This window comes from Myodes glareolus, chromosome 6 (assembly GCF_982192425.1).
Source record: "Myodes glareolus chromosome 6, mMyoGla1.1, whole genome shotgun sequence".
In the NCBI taxonomy this organism is placed as follows: Eukaryota; Metazoa; Chordata; class Mammalia; order Rodentia; family Cricetidae; genus Myodes; species Myodes glareolus.
The window spans coordinates 28900756-28914704 of record NC_142031.1 but is presented as its reverse complement, the minus strand read 5'-3'; the positions used below and the strand labels follow the sequence as shown (position 1 = coordinate 28914704).

Sequence of the window (13949 nt, the reverse complement as noted above, 5' to 3'; positions counted from 1 at the left end):
AGTAGTCTGTAAATCCAAGTTCACGGGCTTCTACAGTGCACACACTTGGAGCACGTACACAGTTTCAGGTATACACACATGCCCAGAAAATAAAATATTCTAAAAGATACACTTCAGTTGCATGATAGCTTTAGGGTTGTTTAGGCTGTAGGCCTTGTTTGATTTTTCCAGCCGAGCTTAGAGCTCAATGATGGCTGCCATGGCTTGTAGCCACTAGAGGGCAGAAGAAGTCCACACATAGACTATGAATGCGGCCTCCTGGGGATACAATGACTCAGGAACACTTAGCTGTAGTTTCACTCAATCTAGGGCGCCTGTTTCATCAGACATCCAATGCCCTGCCTTCCAGCCAATGTGGGAGCCGCTCTCCAGGATCTAAGGGCAATATTTCCCTTCCAACTCCCAGGTTTAGCACATCTAGTTATATTTATGAGCAACACTGCAGTAGAAGCCAAGAAAAAAAGTTTAAAGAAAAATAAAAGTACATTTTTTTTTCCTATGAGAGTGAACCATTCTGCAGATGAGAGAAGAGGGAAAGGGCTGGGCACGTGACTTGGTTACTGGTATGCTTATCTTACACACACAAAACCCTGGGCTTGGCCCTCGGCAGCACATAAACTGGATACAGCGGTGAATGCTAGTCCCTATCATCCCACACCCATAAAGTGAAAACAGGAAGATGGGAAGTTCAGGGTCCTTCTTGGCTACAGAACAGTGTGAGACCAACCTGGGCCGCAGGAGACCCTGCTTCTTCTCAGAGTGTCAGGGAGAGGGAAGAGGAGGAGGAGAAGGAAGGAGTTTGTACCTACTGCATGCTGTTCACAAACATCTCACATTGTAGTGCTTCATGATAAGTAGGAAATAGGTTCGAGTCCCCACCCCACCCAAGAATACACAACTAACAATATTCAAGGCACAATTCGAACTCTGGTTTATCCACTAAATCTCACTGCCTTTCCTACACTCAGGAAGAGAGATCCTGAGAAGAAACAACGAGTATGATTAACAGCGCAGAAATGAAGCCCACAAACACCCAGAAGGTACTAATTAGAGTAGACAAAGGAAGATATTTAAACATAGCTCCTGGACAGAGTTCTGAGTCAAATGCTGGAGGAGCCACACGCCATGGATTAATGGAGTAATAAAAGCCCTAAGGAAGGAAGGAAGTCATGTGACGAGGAGACGGACTTAGCTGAAGCAGAAGAGACACAGGAAAAGCAAAGGGAACAACAGGCCTTTGCTAAGCTTCAGTTCTGGCCAAAGCCCTGAGCTGGGGGGGTGGGGAGGACATCCGTGAAAAGAAGCCTACATTTAAATGGGGACGATCAAATGTGTTCCCAAATCACCACAGTGACAGTATAGAATGTAAATGAACTATATGCCCTGCCAGCATCTACAAACAGATCAGGGCGTGTAGCAGGCGGCATTTGAACTTGATCTTGAAAAATAGGGTGTCAACAGGTGGTAATGAGGAGGAACAGCCTGGGCCATCCCAGAGGAAGATGAGTGTGGGATCCCTGAGGAGTGATGGGTCGTACTAAGCACTCCAAGATGAGAAGTTTACAATAAAATCAAACCTGAATCCTTTGGAAGAACAGCCGTCATCAGAGGAACCATCTGTTTCTTGTCCCTGAAAGGATGCCACTCCTCCTGAGGCAGCGAAATGAAGACTTGAACCTGAAGCACAACACCGCTGTGGAGACAACATGAGATTCCTTCAAAGGAAAGGTTCTGCTGTTGCCATTCCCTGAATGTATAGTTAAGAAATTAGAAATGGGGTGTGGAGCTGGGCGCTGGTGGTGCACGCCTTTAATCCCAACACTTGGGAGGCAGAGGCAGGTGGTTCTCAGTGAGTTTGAGGACAGACTGGTCTACAAAGCGAGTTCCAGGACGCCAGGATCATTATGCAGAGAAACCTTATCTCAAAAAAAAAAAAAAAAAAAAAAAGAAAAAGAAAAGAAAAGAAAAGAAAGTAAGAGAGAGAGACAAGAAAGAATAGAAGGAGAGAAAGGGAGAAAGAAAAAAGAAATGGAGGTTGGAGAAATGGCTCAGAAGTTACAAACACTGGCTGCTCTTCCAGAGGACTCAGGTTTGATTCCCAAAAATTCCCATCACCCACAAGGTGCCTCACAACCATCTGGAAATCCAGCTCCAGGGGATCCAATGCCATTTTTTGGCCTCTGTGGATACTCCACATACTTGGCCCCAGATATGCATGCAGGCAAAATACTTATTCTCATAAAAATAAATAAATTAATTTTTTTTAAAGTTAGAAACACAAACAATGCACACTCTGGGGAGACTGACTGCTCAATTCATTTGGTGACATGGCATTTCCCATCTTAGAGGTGCCATGTTCAAGGACCGGTCATTCTGAGCGTCTTTTGCCAGCACCCTCTCAGACATTTAGCTTCTCAAGTTCAGAACTAATGGAAAAGCTAGGATATTTTAGAGAAAAAATTGTAGCTGCCATAATTCACAAGGACAGAGGTGACACCCACATCTGCCACTGGGACAAATGTAGGAGCCACGCTTAGAAAAGGTCCCCGCATCCTTGCTGCTTTATCTGTGTCCCATTTCTGGTGAGTTTTCTCCCTCTCCAGTGTGTATATCCATCCTCTAAGCTGCAAGACCACCAAAAAAGCTACTGCAAAGTCTTACAGTTTGCATGTCATCCTCATGCAGGGGATCATGCTTGTCTTTTGTTTTGTTCTAGTCTTAGCCCATTTGCTGTTAAAGAAAACATGTCTCTTTTTTTTTTTTTTAAAGATATGGTTTCACTATGTTTCTCTGTCTGACCTGGAAGTCTCTATGTAAAACAGGATGGTTTTGAACTTCTAGAGATCCACCTACCTCTGCCTCCTGTATACTGGGTAAACCATGAACCAACACATCCAACTTCATTCCTTTTTTTTTAATATTTTATCTATTATGTACACAGTGTTCTGCCTCCATGTATGACTGCATGCCAGAAGAGGACACCAGATCTCATTGTAGATGGTTGTGATGTGGTTGCTGGGAATTGAACTCAGGACCTCTGGAAGCACAGTCAGTGTTCTTAACCTCTGAGCCATCTCTCCAGTACCATTCCTTTTTTCTTAAAGGAACTGCTTTTCTGTGGCTTCACCATTCTATGTTAAATTTATAGTTTTAATTACTTTAGGAAACCCTTTTTGTTGTTGTTGTTGTTGTTGTTGTTGTTTCTAGGTTCTTAATATAGACAATGATGTCTTGTCTCCCCTGATTCCCGTTGTAGGAGTTTCTAATCTTGTACCTGTTATACTCACTTCTCTGAGCCTCTCTTTTAAAAATTTATTTATTTTTACTTTATGTGTATAGATGCTTTGTATGTATGTGCCTCACACGCTGCCTGGGGGAGCCATAGGGTAACCAGTTGGATCCCCTGGAAACTGGAGTCACAGGCAGTTATTAGCCAAAGTGTGGGTGCTGAGATTTGAACCCAGATCTCCTAGATAAGAAGCCAGTGCTCTTAACCACTGAGCCACCTCTCCAGCCCCATCAATTCCATTTCTTTGGCCCTGTACTTGCCTTCGTAGCTTTAATATCTCTTTGCCTCACTAAGGAAAAGCTGCTCACTCATCCCCAAACGTGTTACTCAAGATAAACTATCCGTTGTTTGCCTGTGCCATCACCAGATCCACGTTAATTTTTAAATGTTTCTTTGGCAATATCGTTGTACTTATAATCATAGTACCATAAAACACTATGGTACAGATGGGAGTTTGAGAACAAATGCTCAAGACTAACGCAGCTTTTAAAATTCCATGGGGACAGAGAGCTGTGTGCTCCTGATGGAGTGAATGAAACAGCTAGTACTGAATGAATCTACATAACTATTTAGCAGAGTTAATCATGCTGACCAGAAAAAAAAAAAAAAGGTGGACTTGCTCTCCTTGTCCTTGAACAAGATGTGAAGTCATCTAACGCCCTGCACTGCCTGTGTGGAGCCAGCACCTTGGACTGAACCTTCTTTGTTCTTGTGGCGGGGAGTCTGCCACCTCTACCAACTTGTCCTCAGGAATGTCGTTCTAGAAATAAACCGCCCGGCATTCATGAGTCATACACAGAAGTTAATTCATTTAAGCCACTGGCTTTTCTTAGGCCCTTTGTATCTCAGCAAGCCCCTCCAGGTTTCTCCTCAACTCTTCCCGCAGATTTTTCTGTTTGACTTTCACTGACAACAGTTATCTAGAGAACCAGATCCCAGCACCAGAGGTAGATCTGGCTGAAGTCAGAAGCACCCAGGAAAGCCTGTCGACCCAGCTACCCAGAGCCACTCACACCAGACAGTCCCTTCTCTTTATACCAAACACACTTGTGAGACAGTTTGCCAACAGCTAACTCTGCAATCTATATCATAAGGTAAAGCCCAATACAATGGTTCATCTTTTTCACTTTAGATGTTCAGATTCATTTTAAGAGGTAATAACTAAATATATAAATGACAACACAAAATTAGTCCCTTGCTAATGACTAAACCTGCATTGTTATGCAGGTTAATTTAATTTTTCATCGCTTTAATATTTTTAGTGTTTTTTAAAAGATGTATTTTATTTATTTTGTGTGTGTGTGTGTGTGTGTGTGTGTGTGTACACATGCCATGTTTGTGCAGGTGCCCATGGATGCCAGAAGAGGACATTGGATGCCTTAGAGTTTCAGATGTTTGCGAGTTGCCCAGTGTGAGCGCTGGAACTGAACTCTGGTCCTTTGCAAGAACAACAAGCATTCTTAACTGCTGAGTCATCTCTGCAGACCCTTGGGATATTTTATAACAGAAATACACAATCAGATTAAATGTAAAAGCCATACAGTGGTGGCACACATCTTTAATCCCAGCCCTCAGGAGGCAGAGACAGGCGGATCTCTGTGAGTCTGAGGCCAGCCTGGTCTATAGAGTTAGTACTGGGACAGGCTACAGAGAAACCCTGTCTTAACCCCACCCCACCCCCCAAAAAGATAAAGTATAGAGAATGAAGGCGTGTGAATGAAAAGGGATGTGTCTCAGAACTAACAGTTGAATGGCAGCCTTCCAGACTTTTATAAAGTACTTGTACATACGCATGTATGCACTTCTACAGGTAGTTTTATGTTTATACAAATGGGATCATATCTGCCCTACAACTTCCTTCATTGCTCCCTTCTAGATCCCATGTTGATATATTTATCTTTAAATTACTAACAGTTACATAGTACACACTAGTTTGAGTGTGTTGTAATTTGTAATTTGTTTAAATACTCCTCTATTGATAGACATTAGATTTATTTCCTATTTGGAGTTTGAGCTGCATAGCAGGACTCTATCTTGAAAAAAAAGTTTAGTTAAAAATTAAAGACTTAACTGGGTGTGGTGGTGCATGCATTTAATCCCAGCACTTGAGAAGTAGAGGCAGGCAGATCTCTATGAGTTCAAAACCATCCTGATCTATGTAGTGAGATCCAGGACAGCCAGGGATACACAGTTAAACCCTGTCTCAAAAATAACAATAACAATAACAACAGTAATAATTGAACACTTGGGCTGGAGAAATGGTTCAGTACTTGCTGTGTTCTCAGAGGTTCCCAGCACACAGGTAGCTCATAGCCATCCGTAACTCCAGCTCAGGGGAATTTGACAGCCTCTTCCGACCGCCACAGACACCTGCTTTTACATGCACATACCTACATGCACACACACACAAACATAATTAGCAATTAAAATAAGTGGGTAGAGAAATGACTCAGCAGTTAAGAGTACTCTTCTAAATTCAATTCCCAGCACCCTCGAGATAGCTCACAGCAGCTGTCTATACCTCTAGTCCAGTTCCAGGGCATCCGATACCCTCTTCTGCCCTCTGTGGGTGTCGGGCACATTTGTGGTGCACAAACTTTTATGCAGACAAAACACCGAAACACAACGATTTTTATCCTTTTCAAGATTTATTTTATTATTTTACATGTATGAGCATTTTGCCTGCATGCATATATGTGTACCCACATGCATGTCTGGTGCCTGCTGAGGTTCAAAGAGGGTGTTGGATCCCTTGGGACTTGAGTTACAGACAGTTCTGAGCCACCATGCGGGTGCTGAGAATCAAACCCGGATCCTCTGCAAGCACAGTACTCTCAACAGCTGAGCCGTCTCTCCAGCCCCAACAGAGAAATAATTTTAATTACAATAAATCTATTTATTAAAATAATTATAAAGACTTATTTTTAATTGTGTGAGTACACGTGCTGGGAGTTTAGAAGAGAGAGCATCAGATTCCAGAAGCTGGAGCTGCAGGCAGCTGTGCGCCACCTGGCATAGGCGCTAGGGATTGAACGCAGGTCCTCTGCAAGAGCAGAAACTATTCTTACAGTCAGTCATCTTCCCAGCCTCATCCCCCAACACACACACAAAGAGACCCCCCTAACCACCATTCTCCTTCCTTCTGCAGACAGTGCTCTCCTGGAAGCTGACATTGTCCTTCAGACTCTCGACAACGACGTCGTCAGCATGGAGGTCTTCTTCAAAGCCTGGCTGCATAACAGTGAAACCGACCGAGAACACATCCATCTTCTTCTTGCTCCACAGAGCCTTCCTCCTTCTTCCACAGACAAGGATAATCCAAGTACACAACCCTGAAAAGATAGGTTCTGTGGGCGAAATCTTTTCTTGCCTAAGATTACAAGTCTAGATGACTCTGGGGAGTCATCACAATACAGATCATTTGAGGCCTTTGGGTTGGAGGAGGACTGGGTGACACTGTCTAGTGACAGCATGGCTTTAAAGAGAAAGGCTCAAAGGGTGACCGTTCCAGCCAGCGAGAGCCAAATGGTTATAGAGGATAAGTCCTTGATGCCTCAGTGATAAGATATTCGCTGCACCATAGCAGGATATACTGAATCGTGCACTGCCCTCAATATTCTCACTCTTAATGTGGTAGGTATTGTTGGTACTATAATCCAAGAGACTTTAACCTTGGTAATATCAACACTGCCTTGGTAAGAATAATAACAGTAAATAAAAATCTTCTCAGGGGTCTGGAGGGATGGCTCAGTGGCTAAGGGCACTGGCTACTCTGGTGGAGGACCTAGAATCAGTTCCCAGCACCCACGTGGCAGCTCACAACCTCCTGTAACCACAGTTTCCAGGCCTCTGACACCTTCAGCCGTTGCACTGCTGAGCCATCTCTCCAACCCCAGTTAGCAGTCTGTTTGAAATCTCTTCTCCTACTGTAATAGAACTCTGCCATGACTATCGCTTTTTCAGAATGAGGAAAAGCCCTCTGAAAGTATAATTAAATAGGAAGGACATTTCCCCTCTTTCCAGGGACAGCTATCAGATTCTGCTTCTTTCTCCATTTAAACCTAGAGCTTGGGACCAGCAAGATGGCTCAGTGGATAAAGACACTTGCCACTAAGCCTGACAACTGGAGTTCAATCCCAGGCCCCACGTTATGGAAGAACAGAATCTCACAGGTTGTTCGTTGGCCTACACATAAGTTCCATGACACACACATATGCATACACACACACACACACACACACACACTCAAATACACACTAAATAAGGAACTTTTCTTTTACAGCACCTAGGGCCTGAAATACCTTGGATCATAATCTGCCTTTCCTTTGCCTGTAAAATGTCTTCCCAGGACCTCCTTCGTATTGTGTCCCAAGCTGCTCCTACCAATCCCTCCCTATCCCATCCTCTGAAATTCACTCATTCACTTCACTCGGTTAAAAGCAACCGACAACTGTACACAGAAGCCAGCTTGTGTTTAACGTTTGTGTGCCTTTCTCCCGCCACACTAACTTCTTTTCTTGCCTAATCCCCTTCTGCTTTACACAGCAGCACCAGGCAAATGCTGTCACTGAATATATCACCAGATCTAAGACGCTATCAGTGATAAGACTTGCCACTGTTCTTATACCACTAAGAATGGGAACGCTGTCAATTAAACATGACATAGAATAATGTTATCGTTCCTGGGAGAATTCAAGTCCTAAGATTGTCCACCTGGTCAATAGCAATTGTAAGACAGATATAAAGATCTAAAGATCTGTCTTAGTGTGTGAAAAATCTGCCTACAAACCAAATATAATACTATACCTGTTTTTACACATGAAGAAAGTAAGACAAAGAATTAAACACTTTCCTCGGGCTTCATAGAAAAGCGATTCCAGGGCCCCTTCATGTTGGGACCAGAAATCTCTATTTTGACACTTGACAATTCTTGCCAAGAATATGCTCATCAAACACAGGTCTATCTACCTCCAGAACTTCTACCTTTGTCTACCACTTACCCACCTGGTGCTTAGGCTACTCTGAACAAAAGGGGCAGTGACTCACTGTTCTCTAGTGGAGCTGGGACCCTCGAAGGCCAGGAACTCCTGCAGCCTGTTTTATCTCTACTGCTACACTGGAATCCAGATGGCAGGCACAACTGGTATGGAGTCTGGAGAAACTAGGTCTTCTCCAGAGTGATGAGGCCCATGGAGATTATCAACAACTACAATAGAGATCAGACTGTAGTTACCTCTTAGGGTTTTTCCTACTGCTACCAAAGAGACCTTCATCCAGATGGACAAAGCTTCCCAATCCTAAATCCCAGTGATCAGTAATGGAGAGTCGGGCAGAGAAGAAATGAAGGGAGCCACATTCCTAGACAAAGTCCCTCCTGGGTTCAATGTAGATGAATTGAAGTCTGCATCTTATAAACTGGGCCCGGGAAAGTCACCTGAATCTATCACCCACTCCATTTTTCCAAGGTTACTTTGACATTGTTTTTTTTGGTTTTAAAATTAGTATAGAACATGACAGATGTAGTTAGATAACATGTTCATAGATGTATGCCATTGCAGTTTGCTTCTGCTTTTATGTTTATCCCACGTGGCAGTCTGGTCATTCCTCAAATCACCATCACCTACTACTAAACTCACAAGGATTCAGGGTTTGTACACTTGCAAGTTTTCTGTTGATATTCAAACCGTGTGTGTGTGTGTGTGTGTGTGTGTGTGTGTGTGTATGTGTGTGTGCGCTTTGTAGCATCAAGGACTCAGGCTTAGAGCAACAAATCCTTTGGCACCTGAAGGTGATTGCTGGCATAGAAACCTAACACAGCCAGGAGCAGGAGCAGTAATACACACCTGAAACCACAGCACTTGTGAGGTAAAGACAGAAGGGGCAAGGTCATCTTCAGCTGTGGAGCAAGTCAGAAGTCAGTCTGGGCTGCAGGAGATCCTCTCTCAAAGGCTGGGGGAGGAAATGAGTGTTGGGGTCTGGAGAGATGACTCAGCAGTTAAAAGCACTGGCTGTTCTTCCACAGGATCCAAGTTCAATTCCCAGCACCCGTATGACAGCTCACACCAGTCTGTAACTCCAGTTTCTGGGCTTCTGACTCCCCTCACCCAGACACACACGCAGGCAAAACACCAGGGAACACAAAAATAAATTATAAAAAAAGAAAAAAGTTTTTATAAAAAGAAATCAAAAGCTTAATAGAACAGAGTGCCAGACCCTGAGAATAGTATAGCTCAGTAGCAGTCCACACATTCCTGATGTCCAACGCCGCCGCTGTGCGCTGAGGCCTTGAAGGTCCAATACTCAGTTCCTTCCAGACGTTAAACATAAGCTGCTATTTCAGGAACTTGTTCCTCCCGTAGTCCTGAACGCCCCCTAGAAGAGCCCAGAGACAAACAGTAGCAGTCAGCTGACTGTCTGAGTTCTGCTTTCCTGCTCTTCCTTCACTGGCGTGCTTGCCAAAGCCGCAGGGAAGCAGAGGCAGGATGCCCCAAGGGCCTCTGCGGATTATCCCAGGTTCGAGACTTGACACGTGTTAGCTGCTCCAGCAAGGACACATGTCCTTTCTGAACTGAAGGACAAACCAGACCTCTTGCTCTGAGACAACCGCTCAGTGAGCCCAGCTGTAAAGTCAGGGAAGATGATGCCGGGCTCAGAGGCTAAGTAAACAGTGAGGAGCAAAAGCTGGAACACAGGGTCAGATCTGCTTTTCCTCCTCCAACCAAGAGTGCCTTCTTCTTCCCATCCCCCTGCCTCCTCCTAACCCTTGACTGCCTAGGGAAAGTGAACTTGCCTCTTAATGGCAGCCTGAGATAACTTGTAACCCAGTCTCTTCTCTAACTCTCCTTTGATTGTAGTGTGCCTGAAATGTGACCTCCAAGAGCGATTTCTCAGCCCATCCCTGCTTCCTGGGACAGCCGATGGCACGTTGAGGACAGATGATCCCAAAGGAGACATCAGCACACTCTACCAGATGGCTTCCCTGTCTCCAGACTCCCCGTACAAGCTGCAAGTGATCAAGTATGCTTTGAAAAAGCCTCACCGTTCTACTCTATTCTTCTTAATTCCATCGCTTGGAAGTGCAGAGATTCAGGGTCTATTTTGACAGTCAGGCAACAGTCAGTGGCCAGGTAGCAGTTACAAGCATGTCACAAAAAAACAAAAAACAAAAACAATAAAGTTGGATTCCTCAGCAAGTAGAAGCCAGAGGGGCAGATGTAGACTTGCTACCACAGAAGACTTGGAGATATAGGCAGGAATTGGAAACATGGGCTCTGTGTGCGGAGAAAAGCAAGATTAATACAAAGGCATTCAACCACCCGGTGAACTTGCCAAAAGCCATGGGGTTAGTAGGGGAATGAGCCTTTCATATCCAGGTCTATTTCAACCCTACCACTCCTCTAAGTGCTGCTTCAGGGGATCCAACTCTCAGGCGGAACAATGGGAAAGCCTGGCTTTGCTCCCTTCAGCTCACACTATAGGGCCCCAGGCGAAGGCTGCTGAGCTCTGAGAACTTCCAGTGTACCTGCCAGATTCCATGCTACCGGCCTCACGCTCTGCAAATTGCACACCCTGATCCGGCACCTCCCCCAAGACGGTCCTAGATCAGAGCTGGGTGTGCTTAGAGGTCCCCTCACCACTAAGAAGTCTTTCTTTTCCAGGGCTCTAAAATCCAGTGGGATCTGTGAGTCCCTGACCTACGGACTCCCCTTCATCCTCAGACCCACAAGCTGCTGGAAGCTGGACTGGGATGAGCTGGAGACAAACCAGCAACATTTCCACGCTCTGTGTCACTGCTTGCTGGTGAGTGCCCTGTGCCCAGGCAAGAGTAACAACTAGAGAAAGACAGCAGCTCACTCCTCCCTAACCCCAGACCTGCAGCAACCCTGCAGGAAAGGGTGGAGAATTTTACAGTAAACTTAACATTACTTTTGTTAGATGAACTCAAAGGTAACATTAGTACACTCTACCAGATGGCTTTCCAGGTATTGGCCTGTTACAGTCTGACCAACTGATCAAGTGTGGTACCAAAGAACCTCCCCACTATTCTGTTTGCTTGTTTGTTTGTTTTTGAGACAGGATTTCTCTACGTAGCCTTGGCTGTCTTAGAACTAGTTCTGTAGACCAGGCTGGCCTCAAACTCACAGAGATCCCCCTGCCTCTGGCTCACAAGTGCGAGACAAATGCCATGTTTTGTATAGTGGATTTTTTTATTTTGTGTTCACGTGTGTAGGGGCTGCATAGATGCCATGGCACATGTGCAGAGCGCGAAGGACAACTTCTGGGAGTCGGTGCTGCCCCTCAGCCATGTAGGTCCTGGAGATCAGACTCGGGTTTCAGGTTTGGCAGCAAAAGTCTTTACCAACCATGCCATTTCACTGGACCCAGGTGCTATGCTTATCGATAGCATGGCTAGAAACAGAAATTCAGATCATGTCTCTGTCGGGAAGTCAGTTTGGGACAGCAGTTACAAGCACTGATGAAAAGGTGAGGTTAGGCTACTCAGTTTGTAGCAGAACGCTTCCTGAAACCAGTCAGAACTCCTTAGTTTACAAACTTTAGACATAAGTGATGTTGCTCTAAAACCTACTTCCTTTCTGGGCTCAAAAAACAGGTCAGTGGGTAAAAGTGCTTGCCGCATAAGCCTCATGAGTCTGAGTTCAATCCCCAGGATCCACAGTGGAGAATGAAAATGGACTCAGGAAATTGCCCTCTGGCCTCTACACACACACACACACACACACACACACACACACACACACACACACACACTGTACATACACACACAATAATAATGATAAATGTTTAAAGTCACACGACCTTTCTAACACTGTACTCATTATCACAGTTCATTTAAAGAAGTCTCTAGTCCCGATCCATGTCAGATATCGTGTGAAGCCCTAGATACGCATTCGGTGGTGGTAAAATAGATTCAGCTGTGTCCTCAAGAGACAGCCTGGAATGGAAGAGATAGAAACACGTGCATGGCTTACATTAGAAGCCACACATGATTTACATCCGAAATCAAGGTTAACAAAACCCAACATAGAATTATTTGTGGGCATATATAACCAATTAGAACTTGGGGAAGGATGGGTGTAGGGAGGGGGGTAAATGCAATATCCAACAGTTGCTGGGCATCTGCCTTGAACATCAAGATGTCAGCCTTGGAGCAAAAGCAAATAGAAAGCACATGCACAGAAAACTAATGTGGCCTGGCCAGATGACTCAGAAGGCGAAGGTAGGAGAGAACCAACTCTCTCTCTCTCTCTCGCTCTCTCTCTCTCTCTCTCACACACACACACACACACACACACACACACACACAAATTATACACACATACACAATAAATAATTTTTACACAATATATAACAATAAGTAATTTTTAAGAGAAAAAAGAAACTAACAAGGGGCTAGAGAGATAACTTTGCAGCTAAGAGAGCTTACTGCTTCTGCAGAGGGCACAGGTTCAATTCTCAGCGCCCACATCAGAAGGCTCGTAACTTCTAGTGATTCCAGTTCCAAGGGGTCTGATGTCTTCTTCTGATCTCCACTAACACACACCGTGCACACACACACACACACACACACACACACATACACACACACAGAGGCATTACATAAATTTAAAAAAATAAAAGGAAAGAAACCAGATGTGGTGACGCTCACCTTTAATCCCAGTACTTGGGAAACAGAGGCAGGTGAATGTCTGTGAGTTCAAGACTAGCCTGGTCTACATTGCAAGCCAGAACTACAGAGTGAGACCCTATCTCAAAAACCTAAAAAACGAAAAAAGAAAATTAATGCAACACTTAAATCAAAATAAACTAAGTGAAAAGAGAATCCAAGATGAGATACTGAATAATTAATGGACTTGGAGCTGGCACAGAGTTTAAAGGGAACATGCTGTTCTTTCAGAGGACCTGAATTTGGTTCCCAGCACCCACCTTGGGCTGCTCACAACCCCCCGTAACCCGAGCTCTAGAGAGATCCAACACCTCTGTTCTGCACAGGTACCCACACTCGCTTGCACAGACCCACACACATATAATTAAAACTAAAAAGCAAAGGCTTAGTGACAGATCAGCAGGATGGCTCCGAACGGAAGGGCAGCACAGCACTGCGTCTTCCACTATCAGAAGCGGACTTCTCCTGTTTCAAAGCTCACACTCCGTTTGGGGGCCCACGCACCGAGTTCCTGTTTCTGGTCTGAAGAACGCCCACCTCCTGTCTTTGCAGAGCACAGATCAATCAGTTCAGTGAGTGCCCAGCAGCTCAGCTTACTGTGTGCTCCACCCACTTCCTCAAATCTCTGAGAGGGCCCCTCACTCAGCAGGCCTTTCTCCCCGGTGCTTTCAATCCTTTTTTTCTTTTCTTTTTGACATATTGGAGATTTGAACCCAGGATCTCACACACGCTAGGCAAACACCCTATCCCTCTCTTGGGTCCCCAACCTTCCTTCTATCTATCTATTTATTTATTTTTGTTCTGAGACAAATCTCATTTATGTTACCCAGGGAATTGAACTTAATCTGCAGCCCAAGCAAGCCTTGTATCCCAGACCTTCCTGTCTCAGCCACCCTGAAGTAGCTAGAATGACAGCTTTTTAGAATGACTAAAAAGCAGGTCCTGTTTATAGTACAATAACCCTTTTTCAAGGCA

At 44.7% G+C, this 13949-nt stretch overlaps 1 protein-coding gene and 1 long non-coding RNA gene across 3 annotated transcripts in view; one reads left to right on the top strand and one right to left on the bottom strand.

Moving 5' to 3' along the window:
* Window positions 1–13949, top strand: part of M1ap (meiosis 1 associated protein) — an 89599-nt gene that overhangs the window by 53355 nt on the left and 22295 nt on the right. For both annotated transcript variants that reach the window (XM_087907116.1, XM_087907115.1), the window contains exons 5-7: window positions 6438–6611; window positions 10144–10306; window positions 10948–11089. In XM_087907116.1, the coding sequence (XP_087763242.1) occupies window positions 6438–6611; window positions 10144–10306; window positions 10948–11089 (479 nt within the window). The remainder of the gene's footprint in view (window positions 1–6437; window positions 6612–10143; window positions 10307–10947; window positions 11090–13949) is intronic.
* LOC125388487 (uncharacterized) lies at window positions 6486–10955 on the bottom strand. The gene is made up of 3 exons (XR_015002274.2): window positions 10329–10955; window positions 9133–9661; window positions 6486–6621 (listed from the first exon to the last, which is right to left on the bottom strand). It is a non-coding gene; the product is annotated as an uncharacterized LOC125388487 (long non-coding RNA).